Source organism: Schistocerca serialis, chromosome 1 (genome assembly GCF_023864345.2).
Source record: "Schistocerca serialis cubense isolate TAMUIC-IGC-003099 chromosome 1, iqSchSeri2.2, whole genome shotgun sequence".
Taxonomy (NCBI): Eukaryota; Metazoa; Arthropoda; class Insecta; order Orthoptera; family Acrididae; genus Schistocerca; species Schistocerca serialis.
The window spans coordinates 1,174,424,648-1,174,441,797 of record NC_064638.1 but is presented as its reverse complement, the minus strand read 5'-3'; the positions used below and the strand labels follow the sequence as shown (position 1 = coordinate 1,174,441,797).

The window sequence follows — 17,150 nt, the reverse complement described above, 5'->3', positions numbered from 1 at the left end:
TGCTTGTACAGCCCTCTCGCAGTGTCCGGAGCAAGTATGGTGGGTCTGACACACCGTTGTCAATGTGTTCTTTTTTCCATTTCCAGGAGTGTATTTGATGCGTCGGAGTAGGGCTTTATGGGCATGAAGGATTATGGAAGGCTGCATTCCCCATGTTCGGTCAGTTAGTACTGTCAGTGATTTTAGTCTGTTGTTTGCTTTCTGTTGAATGATCAGTAGATGAGGCCTCCATGGTAGTCCGATGTATTTTACTGTGTCACATTCTCCCTTTTTCCAACATTACTTTTATTTTCCCAAATTGCTGAACCAAATCAGTGGCATGCCGTTTCTGAGCATCAGCAAACTGAATATCTCCGGAAAACCCGACATTAATTATATGATTCGTGGATACGAGAAACATCATAATCGTTGTTAAAGAATTATTGTAACTTGCATGTTAAGAGAGAGTGGCGTTTGAAGGCAACGGCACATTGAGTATTCATCAAAGGCACATTGTTCCTGGTACAATTTGTTATAATCAAATTTTAGTTAGTAACACAGTTACCAGTAAAGCTGTCAGGAACTGTAAGATGCTACGTATAATCATCGAGCGCTTGTGACCAGGTTAGCGCAAGGAGTGGCGTGACAGATCGTAAGACAAAATGTAATTTATTGGTTAGTAGCATCCCTTTACGTCCAACCTTTTTATGTTTTACCAACCTTCGTGTTTTTAATGGGTTCTGATACTTTCATATTAGTTTAGTAGAAGTATATACTACAATATTCGACGTTATGTAAATATAAGTCCGCTGTTCTACAGCGCAGCCTGTAATACTTGCAGAAAGATATTTTGTCCTTTCTTCTTTCAGTTTTTGTATTTAATGTGTTGTAAAGATTCTGCTACTGAGTAAGTACAAAGTAGCAATGACCGTAGGGTTTTAGTAAACAGTGAGAATGTTCAAATAATTTTAACCTCATGTGGAGAACTATTGTAAAGTTGTGTAGCACTATTTCTAATGTAACTTTCATAAGCCGACGTCCTCAATGACTGGATTTGGTACTTTATTTGCGGCCTTGTAACATGTTCACGGATATTGAAGTTTTTATTTATGTATACTACAGAACCGAGCAGCCTCGCTAACTTATGGACAAGGGAGGAAATGTACGTTATAATAGAGCTAATATAGGAATTTTACGCCCGTCAATTTCGTAAACAGTGTGATTTACGAGTCAGATGCAGCTGACAACTGCCACTGGAGCGCACTGTGATCGCGTATACCACGTTGGGGCCCACGTACCGTAGGCACAGGTCGCACCTTTTCTAAGCTTTCAGCGGCACGTTCAACTCGGCACGCTCAACGTTGACGTTCAAAAGCATGGTCCGTGTGGGGACGGTCTTAGGAGAGTCTGCTGCTTCCGGCGACGGGTTGGGGCACACAAGCCGTGTGACTACACTCCTCGGAGAGGAATCGAGCAACAGTCGCAGCTCACAGTACACACTGCCGTTACCGAGCCATTCACTGACAATGTCTGGTACAAACGTGTCAGTTACTGTCGCAGAAGGCAAAAAACTGGTGGAAATGGTGTCCATGTTTCCATGTACCTTGGTATAGCCAGTGCTGTGTATACAGATCAAAACGTCAAAGACAGCGCTCGGAAAGAGTGTGGAAAATTTGTTCAGAGATCAAGTAAGAATAGCATTGTAGTCACTATTTTCGAGTTATTTATTAGCAATGTATACTACAATCACACAGACGCTATATAACCAGAAATAGCTATTCTAAGGGGTACTAGTAACCTGATTGTTTTGCCATGCTGCCGTGCCTGCTCGGCTGCTGAAGTACTTCGTGTATAACAGGGTATCACACAGTGTGATTCAGTTCCACCTACCTATGTGCTTTATGTAATCCACAATGCCTTCAAAATTCACGTTCAAGGAACGGACTTTTTTGTAGGAAATTTAATGTAGTTAAATTATGTGCTGGGACACGTTGTCGCTGGAGACCACGGTTTTCGAGTTATTCAATAAGAAAAGCGTCTGAACATGACTTTTTAAGCTTTCCTTGAACAGTTCGAAATCTACGGCCTCTAGAATAAGACGTACCCACGTACAAATTTTAACTACATTACATTTTCTACAAAAAGTTCCTGTTCATTTTTCTGTAGCACTAATAGTTGGTGCATAGGAAGCGATAGAACATGATCATGGTATTTGAAGTCGTTGCGAATGACATAAAACCCACAGGCAGGGGCTGTTGAAACAACCTATATAGAAGTGGCTCAGTGCCATCTACACTGAAAAGACAAAGAAACTGTTAGATCTGTCTAATATCGTGTAGGGTCCCCGCGAGCACGCAGAAGTGCCGCAACATGACGTGGTAAGGTCGCCACTAATGTCTGAAGAAGTGCTGGAAGGAACTGCTATCATGAATCCCTCAGAGCTGTCCATATATCCGTCAGAGTACGAGGAGGTGGAGATCTCTTCTGAATAGCACGTTGCAAGGCATCCCAGATAAGCTCCATAATGTTCATGTCTGGGGAGTTTTGTGGCCAGCGGCAGTGTTTAAACTCAGAAGAGTGTTCCTGGAGCCACTCTGTAGCAATTCTGGACGTGTGGGGTGTCGCATTGTCTTGCTGTTGTTACCCAAGTCCGTCGGATTGCACAATGGACATGAATGGATGCAGTTTATCAGACAGGATGCTTAGGTAAGTTTCACCTGTCAGAGTCGTATCTAGACGTATCAGGGGCCCCACATCACTCCACCTGCACGCGCTCCACACCATTACAGAGCCTCCACCAGCTTGAACAGTCCTCTGCTGACATGCAGGGTCCATGGACTTATGAGATTGCCTCCATACCCGTACACGTCCATTCGCTGGATACAATTTGAAACGAGACTCGTCCGACCACGCTACGTATTCCAGCCATCAAAAGTCCAATATCGGAGTTGACGGGCCCATGTGAGGCGTAAATCCTTGTGTCGTACAGCCATCAAGGGTACACGAGTGGCCCTTCGGCTCCTAAAGCCCATGTCAATGATGTTTCGTTGAATGTTTCGCACGCTGACACTTGTTGATGGCCCAACATTGAAATCTGCAGCAATTTCCGGAGAGGTAGCACTTCTGTGACATTGAACGACTCTCTTCATCCGTCGTTGGTGCTGTACGTATAGGATCTATTTCAAGCCGCAGCGATGTCTGAGATTTGTTGTTTTACCGGATTCCTGATATTCACGATACACTTGTGAAATGGTCGTACGGGAAAATCCCTACATCATCGCTACCTCGGCAATGTGTGTCCCATCGCTCGTTCGCCGACTGCAACACCGCATTCGAACTCAAATCTTGATAACCTGGCATTGTGGCAGCAGTAACCGATCTAGCAACTGTGCCAGACATTTGTTGCCTTATATAGGCGTTGCCGACCGCAGCGCCGTATTCTGACTGTTTACATATCTCTTTATTTGAATACGCGCTTCTGTACCAGAATGAGATTTTCACTCTGCAGCGGAGTGTGCGCTGATACGAAACTTCCTGGCAGATTAAAACTGTGTGCCCGACCGAGACTCGAACTCGGGACCTTTGCCTTTCGCGGGCAAGTGCTCTACCATCTGAGCTACCGAAGCACGACTCACGCCCGGTACTCACAGCTTTACTTCTGCCAGTACCTCGTCTCCTATCTTCCAAACTTTACAGAAGCTCTCCTGCGAACCTTGCAGAACTAGCACTCCTGAAAGAAAGGATATTGCGGAGACATGGCTTAGCCACAGCCTGGGGGATGTTTCCAGAATGAGATTTTCACTCTGCAGCGGAATGTGCGCTGATATGAAACTTCCTGGCAGATTAAAACTGTGTGCCCGACCGAGACTCGAACTCGGGACCTTTGCCGAGTTCGAGTCTCGGTCGGGCACACAGTTTTAATCTGCCAGGAAGTTTCACTTCTGTACTAGTTTCTTTGGCATTTCAGTGTATTTCAGACATACTACATGTGCAAGGATGAAAAGAGACGTACATTTGCATGGACTTTTATTGAATTTCCTGTGTTATATGATCCTTTACCAATTTTTACTATCATAGAAAATTTTATATTTAGACTTATCGGCATGTAACCGACCGAACACATAAAGTTTTCCTGAAACTAGGAACACTTCCCTCCTCCAGTGGCCTGCAGCAGACTGCTGCTATGCTGCTAGAGGAGGAACGGGCTCTTTCTCATACTCTTCGCAGAATCGTATTGGTATCCCTTCGTGTCCACTGACTTTCCCCCTGTTGAGCGATTTCACTGGCTTTTGCATCCCATATTCACCTTTTCCAGACATCAAATGTGAACTTAAAAAATGGTTCCAATGGCTCTAAGCAGTATGGGACTTAACATCTGAGGTCATCAGTCCCCTAGAACTTAGAACTACTTACACCTAACTAACCTACGGACATCACACACATCCATGCCCGAGGCAGGATTCGAACCTGCGTCCGTAGCGGTCACGCGGTTCCAGAGTGTAGCGCCTAGAACCGCTCGGCCACTTCGGCCGGCAAATGTGAACTTAAACACACGTTCATCTTCCCTATATTGTCATATATAAGAAGGTGTAACGACGAACACTAACTTCACTTAACTAAGGTTTATTCAGCACTTGCACGTACAAGAACGCGGAGCGAACTGCCTCCGGCCAGAACACATACGGTATATATACAGTTGCAGAACATTCCAGCAAAATGATTCTAGACATTTGTGGACACTTCTAGAATGTACTCGAACCGAATATGGAAATTAAAGTTTTACGGTTCAGGGGAGTTTTGAACTCACGACCCTGCATGCAACAGTCTAGTATCGCAACCACTATACAACGGTGACCGTGCAACTCAACATTTTCTGCGACAATATGTTGAATCTAATTTATTAATACTAGCAGTTTCGGCATTTTACTACGCCATCCTCAGGTCCCGTGACCAATGTGTAGGAGGAATCTAACCGCACTTGCAGTCGAAAGAGCGGCCAACATTAAGTAACTTGTACCCGTAGACTGCCATTTTCAACAACACGATCCTTTCGTTCGCCAACTGAAGACTCTTTGGTCAGGGGGCCTGAAGATAGCATAATGAAACGCCGAAACTGATCACATAAGTAAAATACATTCAAAATACCGGGGCTGAAGGTGTTTTTACCTTTACATTTTACGCTGAACAGGTGAAGTCCTTCAACCACGTTCTACAAAGATTAGCTTGCAGAGGCTACTTCGATATCTGTCACTTCGGCGTCCGTGAAACTATTTAAAGGAGAAACTGCGATACGATGTTGCTCACTGAACATTTTCGGAAAAAGAGGTTTAGTGTTCCGGCATTCTCTCTGTTATCCACCGCATCAAATTCGCCACACTTTCATACGTACCGGAACTGAAATTTAAATATGCAATCAGACTCATATTTCATTTACAAGTCCTTTTATTTACTTTCGTCGAAATAAGAACAACGGGACACTTAATATCAGTATTATGGATGATGAAGTAAACGAAGTTAAGGAATTCTGCTGCCTAGCCAACAAAATAACTCGTGACGGACGGAGCATGGAGGACATAAAAAGTAGGATAACACTGGCAAAAAGGTCATATCTGGCCAAGATAAGTATGCTTGTATCAAACATAAGCCGTAATTTCAGGAAGATATTTCTGAGAATATACGTCTGGAGTACAGCATTATATGGTAGTGGAACATGGGTTGTGGGAAAACCGGAACAGAAGAGAGCCGAAGCGTCTGAGATTTGGTGCTGCAGAAGAATGTTGAAGATTAAGTGGACTGATAAGATAAGTAATGAGGAGATTCTGTTCAGAATTGGAGAGGAAAAGAATATATGGGAAACACTGAGAAGAAGAAGAAGAAGAACTGACAGGTTGATAGGGCATATATTAAGACATAAGGGAATACCGTCCTTGGTACTAGAGGGAACTATAGAAGGTAAAAACTGTAGAGGAAGACAAATATTGGAATACGTGCAGCAAATAATTGCGGATGTAGGTTGCAGTTGCTACTCTGAAATAAAGGGGTTGGCACAGAAGAGGAACTCGTGGCGCGTCGCATCAAACCAGTGCGTTTTTAAACCATATCTTTTGGAATACTTTTTTGGATGTAGGCGTTTTGTATGAATTTCCTAGATCTTTATCTCCACTTTGCAGAAAAGCCCTTTCTCGATAGAGAGAAGCCCGTTGCTTTTCTGAACTTTGAATGTAAAATAAGTAAATGTCTGTGGTCTTCAAACGAACCGCTGAGTGAAGGACAGTTTTAGTTTTAGTTATTACATGTATAAAATATGTAAATAATATCTTTCAAATTATATTAGGTCAACCAGAAATCCACTGACAGAATCTCAGAGGTGATAGTGTGGACCAAAAAAAGAAAAAGCGTTAACCCTAAAAACTATAACTTAAGGGCTATGAGCACCTTTTCGTCTTCGCTAGTATGAAACATATCTGTTCTACTGTACAAGTGCTCACAGCCCGTAAGGTATTCGTTTTAGAGCCCATGTTTACCGGATATTCTTTCTTGTTTTGGTCCGTACCACCTCCTCCTAAAACACGAGAAGCTAAGAGCTTGGAGGAGAAGTGATGTGTTTCACCGTATCGAAGATAAACAAGTGCTCATAGCTTTTATACATTTTAGTGCCCATGTGCACTAGGCAATTTTTTTCTTGGTTTGGTCCATACTATCACCTCTGAAAGCTTGTGGTCAGAGATCGGGTCCCCGCCCTGTATAAGTCGACGACACATCTCCCTTAGCGCTGTCCACCTGCAAACAGCTCCGTGTAAAGTTACAGCTACTTCTCTTCTCCAAAGACGTGACTCACTCTTGTTTTTGTCCGCTGTAGTCCCAACACATACGACGTGCTAGCTGGTACTAACATCGTGACCGACGGAGGAACCAAACACTCGGTGACAGACATCACTTCTCATCGGGATTACGATCCCAATGATTCCTGGATCAACGACATCGCCGTGCTCAAGGTCAGTATTCAAACTATTCTGAAATATGGATTTATGTCGAAGGAACTCAGTAGTATTCGACAGCATTTAAACTATACAGACTCAAAGATTCAGTATTCAAACTATTCTGAAATATGGATTTATGTCGAAGGAACTCAGTAGTATTCGACAGCATTTAAACTATACAGACTCAAAGATTCAGTAAATAGATGAGATGGAGAAGAATCGAGGCTAAGAAGGTGATTGTGGTCCTGCACTGGAGACAAGCGACAGAAGGACAGTGACAGGATTCCACAAGTCTGGAAGGCGTAGAAGACTGTCACAAAGAAGGTTGAAAATGTACCATAATATTGATACTGATAGTGATAGTATCCTCATTACTACAGTTTTCCTTCCAAAAACCTCAGTTCATGTGTTCAGAACTCGACATCGAAAAACAGCCCACAAAGTATGGTTCAATCGAGAGACTCGCGTACGTCAAGCACCTAGGCGAGATACTTGAACCTACTGAGAGGGAAAAGATTACAGAAACTCAAGAGGGTCTACATCCAGTTCCACACGTTGGCAGACCACCCGAATGTTGTCCATCCATTCCTCTCATAGAGCGCGGATTTTCAGCGGACCAACAGTGAGGACTGTGTGAATTGATTTGACCGTGGTTTTTCTGCTTACTATTTTTATTTTTTAGTGCGAAACGTTAACCGAACACGCCACGAAGACTAAATTTGTGGATGTTCAGCAGCTGAATGTTAAACAAAAGGTACATATCACTATCATTGTAAACATCGCCTTCATATGTCACAGAAACTAGTCAAGAGAGCTAACTTCTGGTTATTATTAAACACTGCTAGCTAGTTTTCTCCTTAATTTCATTAATAAACATTTCGTAAATATGAAGTCATATTCTTGGATATCAAGCTTTTGCTTTTAAGATTTTTATTTTCTTTTAAATTAAACAACTTTACAATGGGTAAATTTAATGCAGTTCTTTAATATTGAATCCTACATAGGCTCGTAACGAAAATTCTTTTTATTTAGTATTGAAACGTCAGACTGAGCCAAAAGGATAACTATCGACTCTCATTGTTAAGGAATTCAGGATTAAAAATGTTAATTGTTGGTTTCTTATTATAAATTCAACTTCTTTAAATATAAAAAATACATTTATTACTTGTTTCAAGTAAATTTGTGATGTAGCTCTCAGAGGTATAAAATACTCCTATTTCCCCTTCTACCTACTGACTTCGCTTTGCGGCTGCCTTACAAAATAATACAACAAAAATGACCTTTAATCGAAGTCGTCACTTTTTCGCTACCAAACAAAGATTTACTATTCCAGTTCAATCACAATCTGTCTACACGGATCTAACCCCAAACGCACACTACACGAGTTGATCAGCTTAGATGCTACCCACTCAAAATTGGGACAGAGGAAACGTTTTATTTTGCATATGATACCAAAATGCTTCGCACGTGAGGTTCTTCACTGAAAATACTTCTTCTGTAGACATTAGTCAACAGGCAACTCTCTCAAATTTAAATCGGTCCCAAGACGATCAAACATATTGTGGCATATTATTGAAGACTAGACTGCTCAATAATGGTGTCAGTTATATTTTCAATAATACTGTGGTTCTATAATGCTGTGGTTCAGGATATTGGGCGACAAAGACGTTACTGCTGTGATAATTACTTTACTTTGTTGCTAACCGAAAAGAATGTAGATGAAAAATTGCTTCACGGAGCGTCAGGAAACACTCATGAAAATTTGTTGAGAGAACTGAATTTGATTAAAAAGACATAAATTTTTGTGAGCTGATGGCCCAACATTTGATAAATTACTGGAAATGGTTCTTCCCATACACTGCCGACCCCATACATAGGCACGTGCTTCTCTTCCCCTCCCTCCACCAGGTAAATTTCTGTGGGCGCCCGTATCCCCATCATCAAAAAAACAAAATAATACAATGACACACAGTTTTATCAAGTTATCTCTTATCTATTACGCTACAGTACCTTGCCACTGGCAGATCCTTTGAAGACTTGAAGTTTATAAGTGTAGTTTCACGGTACACTATTTGAGTAATAGTTATGTAAACGTGTTGTGCAACAGTATGTGAATTAAAGGATTATATTTGGGTAGTAATGTATATGCACACATAAATATCTGTATATACTTTCATTCATAACTTTGAACTAAAAAAATTTTTTGAAAAACATTTTCCTCCGTGGCCGTTTCCTACATTTTCTAAGCAACAAATCATACGGTTCATCATTCTTAAAACAAACTTACGATTTTGTAACCATTTGCCCTAATATCCCGCAAGGCCAGCAATGGTTTCTACATTCTGATATACTCTAATATAACGCTCTTTTGTCTCGTTTTCAACTCATTTTCCACTCAACGAAAAATACAACCTAACCTAACCCTCTTTGGTCTATGTTGCACATGAGAGACTGTCAAGGATCATGTCAACACTGCCCACAGACGGACAATATCTCTGGGCAGAGCAAACATTTTTGATGTTCTCAGTATTATAACACAACCTCTCAATTTCACTCCTATACGTCCAGTATTATTGCGCGTCAGGAGGTAACGTAGAATAGCATTGACTGTCTAGGGGGCGTTATAAGTAGGCTAAATTGAACGACGCTTCGACCCTTTTACGGCAATACATTTCATTACGTCAGACTAATAGCGCACCACTTGTGACTAACTTAATTTTATGATTTACGTAGTATTCTGGTCTATAGTCGCCGCTCTCTGGAGTTGTGGTGGTTGTTTACTTTACTGCTTTTGCCACCAGATACAGCCTCCTCTGTCCACGATGTGCTCTTAGCTCCCATCATTGCCACTAGATGTCACTCCAAGCGCCAATAAATACAGAACAGAAAATACGAATATTGCACACTAATCCCAACTATGAACAATAGTCACGCTTTGTGGACACTGACTTCGATTTTTAATACTCCCAGTGCTAGTTTCTTACATGAGAGGTTTTCCCTTCCAAAAAATGTTTGGCTAAATAAATGAGACGTTACAGCCTGTAAACAAATTCTCACGTAGAAACGCTGCATCACTGTGCAATTGTCGTAGGCACCATTAGGAGAATTGTAACCAATTCCAACAGTCAGTCATATGAAGCTCTTGATAGATCGAGATGTGGGAAAGATGAAATGCGGTTGAATGTACAATTCACAGAACACTCCTTTTCATGATCCCGCCAAAACATTTACGCTGTCTAATAGTGACAACTTGAGATGATGTTACAGCAGCAAAAGCGGTCGTTGAATTTCTCTCGTCAGTTTCTGTTCATTGTCGTTGGTGTATTTTATTCTTAGTATCATTCGTCTTGAAATGTTTTATAATACTTGCAGACAGACCGTAACAACGTTCAGGACAGCTTCCATCATTCCGTCGCACTGCAGGGCTAACAGTTTGATGACATTTGAGACAAACGAAGACCAGATTCACTCTTTCGTCTGTTGTGTACATTGCGAAAGTCTGAATAGCTAGCAGCTACACTAGCAAGTTTCCTAATCGACATAACAGCATAGCAGAGGTAATCACACCAACTGCGCCTTCGCTACGAGACTGCTTTTATTTGGCACACTAGGAAACGCGTTTGTGGCAGCTCTTCTCCTGCCGGCAGAACACTCATTTGTGGCGCTGCTGCATTGTTACTATTTTATCACGTTCAGCACTTACTATGTCACTGAAGTTCCTTTCAAAGACACTGTTCAGTATCAGACAAAGAAACATAGAGCTGTTTTATGAAATAATTTCTACTGCTTTAGTTATTTTCTACTAATGTTTCTTAGCACAATGTGTTACGGCAGCTTTCTGTCATAATCGAGTACATTGCGTTACGCTTACGTTAATCTGAAGTGTGAAGATACTGAGTGCGCCAGTGAGATTATGTACTGCAGTTTAACCGTGTACGGGAATATTCATTATTTCAACGCATAGCTTAGGGAAGTTGTATGTTTAAATTATTTATTTGGTGCCTTTACTTACATATTTGCTGGAAATTTACTTGTCTGGCATCCAGAGCACGGCAATAAACCCACACATATCACTTAACACATTCACATGTAGATACTTACATTTCAAATACTCCTAACTGCTAAGATAAACTTTTTGAAGTCGCTAAGATAATACATCAATGAAAATACAGTCCTTTTTATAGAAGCATATTTATTTCATGGCACACATTATGTAATACAAATGATCAGTAATGTTGTTGTTGTTCTGGTCTTCAGTCCTGAGACTGGTTTGATGCAGCTCTCCATGCTACCCTATCCTGTGCAAGCTTCTTCATCTCCCAGTACTTACTGCAATCCAAATCCTTCTGAATCTGCTTAGTGTATTCATCTCTTGGTCTCCCTATACGATTTTTACCCTCCACGCTGCCCTCCAATGATCAGTAATATTAAGAAAAAAAATTTTTTTGACTATGTTAATGAAACAAGCATTCCACACTGGAGAAATGTTTGAAGAAACTTTTATTGTTCTTTTCTGTCTTATCATTTAGCAACCTGCAACCATGAATTGTGCCTGTTTTAAATAATATTTCGATGTCTTATCTAAGTTTCATACGCAGCGAAAACCAATTGAGGCCATGATCAAGTCTATAAACGGTTGAAAAGTGCCCTCTTTCTTTCGATTGATAAAACTAGTGATAAAATTTGGAGTTGAAATAGCAGAGGGTCACGCAAATGTCCAACCTAGTGAATTTTTGGATCACTAACACGACTAATGGGTAGTTGCACATCGCTCTATTTTCATCCTCTGCTCAACATGGCTGTATAATTGTTAGATTTTACCTAGTTTCCTATCAGTTGAAGATAACTGCAAAATATGACGACATTTGCAAAGAAATCAATAAAACTGGAAACTCGAATAATTGAAAACAAACATTTTTTATTGTGCATGCAAAACATGTATTTTATTCAGGAAAGCTGAATTCAGGAGTGTGTGATGGTCTCACATTAATAAAGATAAATTGAAACAGTTTTGATAAGAACACTACGTCAGCAACGGCGATGTATGTGTGTAACAAAGCTAGCAGTATGTCTGATCTGAATAAAGCGTGCTCCAGTGCAAGACGAACATTACACGTAGGTGCCAAAAGTCAGGAAGCACTTTACTCTGTAGTCATTGAAAAGCGGTAATAAAACCTTCCAACGATATCTGTTTAGTTTCATTTTAGTGCTGCTAGCTCACCAGAAATTAATATAAAGAGGCTTTACGGTTCACTGCAGCACATTGCATCACACACTGCTAAAAGTAACGTGCCAGCTAACTTTCTAAAAGCCACGGAAATATAAAGTTCTCACAAATAACCAACAACCGTCACGTGTGAATGATGAAATAAGTTAAAGAGTTTAACGTATAGCAAAAAACATAGTATTACACTTGCGCACAACCGATACACCATACGCAATCTATTTTCAGCACTGCTTGTTCTGAACTTATCACCCAGACCGCGACAACAACTTTATAATACACTCCTGGAAATGGAAAGAAGAACACATTGACACCGGTGTGTCAGACCCACCATACTTGCTCCGGACACTGCGAGAGGGATGTACAAGCAATGATCAGACGCACGGCACAGCGGACACACCAGGAACCGCGGTGTTGGCCGTCGAATGGCGCTAGCTGCGCAGCATTTGTGCACCGCCGCCGTCAGTGTCAGCCAGTTTGTCGTGGCATACGGAGCTCCATCGCAGTCTTTAACACTGGTAGCATGCCGCGACAGCGTGGACGTGAACTGTATGTGCAGTTGACGGACTTTGAGCGAGGGCGTATAGTGGGCATGCGGGAGGCCGGATGGACGTACCGCCGAATTGCTCAACGCGTGGGGCGTGAGGTCTCCACAGTACATCGATGTTGTCGCCAGTGGTCGGCGGAAGGTGCACGTGCCCGTCGACCTGGGACCGGACCGCAGCGACGCACGGATGCACGCCAAGACCGTAGGATCCTACGCAGTGCCGTAGGGGACCGCACCGCCACTTCCCAGCAAATTAGGGACACTGTTGCTCCTGGGGTATCGGCGAGGACCATTCGCAACCGTCTCCATGAAGCTGGGCTACGGTCCCGCACACCGTTAGGCCGTCTTCCGCTCACGCCCCAACATCGTGCAGCCCGCCTCCAGTGGTGTCGCGACAGGCGTGAATGGAGGGACGAATGGAGACGTGTCGTCTTGAGCAATGAGAGTCGCTTCTGCCTTGGTGCCAATGATGGTAGTATGCGTGTTTGGCGCCGTGCAGGTGAGCGCTACAATCAGGACTGCATACGACCGAGGCACACAGGGCCAACACCCGGCATCATGGTGTGGGGAGCGATCTCCTACACTGGCCGTACACCACTGGTGATCGTCGAGGGGACACTGAATAGTGCACGGTACATCCAAACCGTCATCGAACCCATCGTTCTACCATTCCTAGACCGGCAAGGGAACTTGCTGTTCCAACAGGACAATGCACGTCCGCATGTATCCCGTGCCACCCAACGTGCTCTAGAAGGTGTAAGTCAACTACCCTGGCCAGCAAGATCTCCGGATCTGTCCCCCATTGAGCATGTTTGGGACTGGATGAAGCGTCGTCTAACGCGGTCTGCACGTCCGGCACGAACGCTGGTCCAACTGAGGCGCCAGGTGGAAATGGCATGGCAAGCCGTTCCACAGGACTACATCCAGCATCTCTACGATCGTCTCCATGGGAGAATAGCAGCCTGCATTGCTGCGAAAGGTGGATATACACTGTACTAGTGCCGACATTGTGCATGCTCTGTTGCCTGTGACTATGTGCCTGTGGTTCTGTCAGTGTGATCATGTGATGTATCTGACCCCAGGAATGTGTCAATAAAGTTTCCCCTTCCTGGGACAATGAATTCACGGTGTTCTTATTTCAATTTCCAGGAGTGTAATTACATATGTAACAATAATTTTCTTTAATAAAAGAGTTCCTAACACTTAAATTTGTTAGCTAGCAAAACTCTTCTATTACGTTTAGTGTCTAATTCCCTCAGCATCGTCTGCTCTACGGATTACATAACATATTATCTATGTATACAAAATAACTTTATAAAGAACATGTTACGTTCGTGCCTCTGCAGGTGTCGCCAGCTTTTCCAATTGATGGCATAACAGTGGCGCCAATACAGCTGCCGGAACAGGGAAAGCAGGTTCCAGATGGCGCCAACGTCACCATCATCGGCTGGGGAGACCTCTGGGTAAGAACTGTCCGCCTAATTTTTAATTTCTGCAGTAAACTTCTTATAAAAGCCAGTACTTTCAACGTGTAGATTCCCACTTTGAAGGTGTGGCAACTTAGACAGCGCTATTATTCTTGCAAACAGAAGATGCAGGTGAACAAGTAGATGCTTCTTTGCTGGATCTATAATAGTTGTTCGACATTGTTCTACATTCTCGGCTAATAACGAAGATACCATCACTCTGAGTTCTTCTTAGATACGGTTTTGGTTCGAGATACGTTTGACTAATAGAAGTCAGTACCATCAGACTCTCTACTGACGATAACGTAATTGATCAATAGTAGGAAAGTGCAGAGAACAAGATGTCCATGTGGCGCAACAAATCACAGATCTAATAAATGCAGATGAACATAAGATACTGATCATAAGAACGGAAAGCAACTTAGTGGTATTCGATTACAAGATTAGTGATGAACTTCTGGAGCTCATCACATCATTTACATATTTATGGCTAAGAGTAAGAAGCAGTATGAACTGGGAGGATCACGAGAAACCAATAGCAGGAAAGCCGACTGGGAGACAGATATACTGGAAGAGCAACCCAATGTAGACTACTGCTGCAGTGTCTGCAGTCCTTATCAAGCAGGCATGACGACAGGCTTCGGTTGAAGTCGGTGGCGTGTGGCTATAACTGTATCAGTTTCGTATAGACCATACGAAAGTGTAGCGGAGATACCTGGGGAACTTAATGGGAGTCTTTCAGAGGGAACGAGCGGATGACGCCTCTGCATGACGACAGGGATCGTCTGGAAGCGCTAGTGGCGCTAAGAAAAAATGATTCAAATGGCTCTGAGCACTATGGGACTTAACTTATTACGTCATCAGTCCCCCGAGAACTTAGAACTACTTAAACCTAACTAACCTAAGGACATCACACACACCCATGCCCGAGGCAGGATTCGAACCTGCGACCGTAGCGGTCGCGCGGTTCCAGACTGTAGCGCCTAGAACCGCTCGGCCACCCCGGCCAGCTGGCGCTAAGAAAACATGATTATTCAGTGAATCGTTTATTGTGATAACTTTACAAAGAGTGGTGCACTGTTGGCCATAGTTGCCTCCTGCCCTGGTCACGGACAGACTCTCATTGTCTGCACCAGTCCTTGGACCACCCCATCCGCGATGTGGTGTAGGTGGCAAGCGCTCAGACTTGTACAGCCGGCTTGGTAGGCCCCACACGCAGAAGCGGTTAGGCGTACCAGACGGTGGTCCGCCAGGAACCCTAGTCACCATCTTCCGTCCCACATTCAGAGAGTACTGCACCTGATACTGCACTGCTGCTGGCAGTTCATCAACTCTCCCATCAGCTGTGGTACAGCATGAAGTTCGTCAGTGGAATTCACCTCTGCGGCACTCCACGGCTGCCTGGTACTGGGCTGGTTGATCTGAGATAAGACTTACTGAAACAAAATGGTCACGGGACGGAATGTCGTACCCGGACTCCATCGTTCCCATTGACTTGAACCGTTCTCCTCTACTTGGAGCTGGAGCTCCAGTATTTAAAGAGCTCCCAGTAGTTTTGTGACGTGAGGTTTACTAGCGATGACCGCCTGTGGCCTCCTTTTCTGCAACCCTAGCTTTAATTCTCTCTTAGCAACTAGTTAAACTGGTCTCTGACGTTTCTCCTAGCCATGTCTATTGCTTCTTGCAACATCCCGCCTCGCGAAAGAGCGTGCGTGTTATTTTGCTTAGTCGTTGTCCTTTTCTACATTACTGGCCATTAAAATTGTTGCGCCACGAAGATGACGTGCTACAGACGCGAAATTTAATCGACAGGGAAAAGATGCTGTGATATGCAAATGATTAGCTTTTCAGAGCATTCACACAAGATTGGCACTGGTGGCGACACCTACAACGTGCTGACATCAGGAAAGTTCGATTTCTCATACACAAACAGCAGTTGACCGACGTTGCCTGGTGAAAAGTTGTTGTGATGCCTCGTGTAAGGAGGAGAAATGCGTACCATCACGTTTCAGACTTTGATAAAGGTAGGATTGTAGCCTATCGCGATTGCGGTTTATCGTATCGCGACATTGCTGCTCGCGTTGGTCGAGATCCAATGACTGTTAGCAGAATATGGAATCGGTTGGTTCAGGAGGGTAATATGGAACGCCGTGCTGGTTCCCAACGGCCTCGTATCACTAGCAGTCGAGATAACAGGCATCTTATCCGCGTGGTTGTAACGGATCGTGCAGCCACGTCTCGATCCCTGAGTCAACAGATGGGGACGTTTGCAAGACAACAATTTGGTGGTTTGCAGTTTCACTTGATGTGTACCATCTTACGTTTGAGACAGAAGTACATTGAACAAATAAATATCAGAACCCGGATTACGCTCATGGTTGAAAAACTGTAAATAACTGTCTTATGGCTATGCTCTTCATGATACCGTTTCACATGCTGCAATATTTGGTTTCCTCAGATTTGCTGACTCCCGGAATTTGTCAAGATGTCCATCGTCTGTAATAAAGTTGAATCCAACGAGTTGTCGATAAACGTTAGGTTTTGGTGGGATGTAATCTGAAGGGCTCTCTCTGGCGAATAGAACGTTGTTCTGGACACGCTAATTAGTGTTGTACCCATAATGGTGGCTGGAAGGTGAAACTGTCTTCCTGCTACCTCGCATCTAGTCCCATTTATTATCAACCCGTTACCTTGCAATTCTAGTCGCATAATTCCGGTAGGTCTTCAATTTTCGTAACAAGTAATCATTACTGTTTCTGACGCAAAAAGGGAATAAAGCCACTTTTATCTCCCACTCTGCCGCCTCTAGCTTTCCTAAAAACAATGGCATTTCACATGACTTTTGGTTCGTTTGTATCGCCCTTGCTGAACATAAATAATAATTCTTTCCTGAAAGCAATCGTTGAAATCTGCTACGGACATGACAACATAAGCATCTCTTTTCTTAGAAACCG

General features: G+C 43.2%; 1 protein-coding gene across 1 annotated transcript in view; it reads left to right on the top strand.

The window, feature by feature from the left end:
• The window catches only part of LOC126456311 (mite allergen Der f 3-like), a 41,516-nt gene that overhangs the window by 6,409 nt on the left and 17,957 nt on the right, over positions 1-17,150 (top strand). The window contains exons 3-4 of the mRNA XM_050092065.1: positions 6,839-6,974; positions 14,077-14,193. Coding sequence (XP_049948022.1) covers positions 6,839-6,974; positions 14,077-14,193 — 253 coding nt within the window. The remainder of the gene's footprint in view (positions 1-6,838; positions 6,975-14,076; positions 14,194-17,150) is intronic.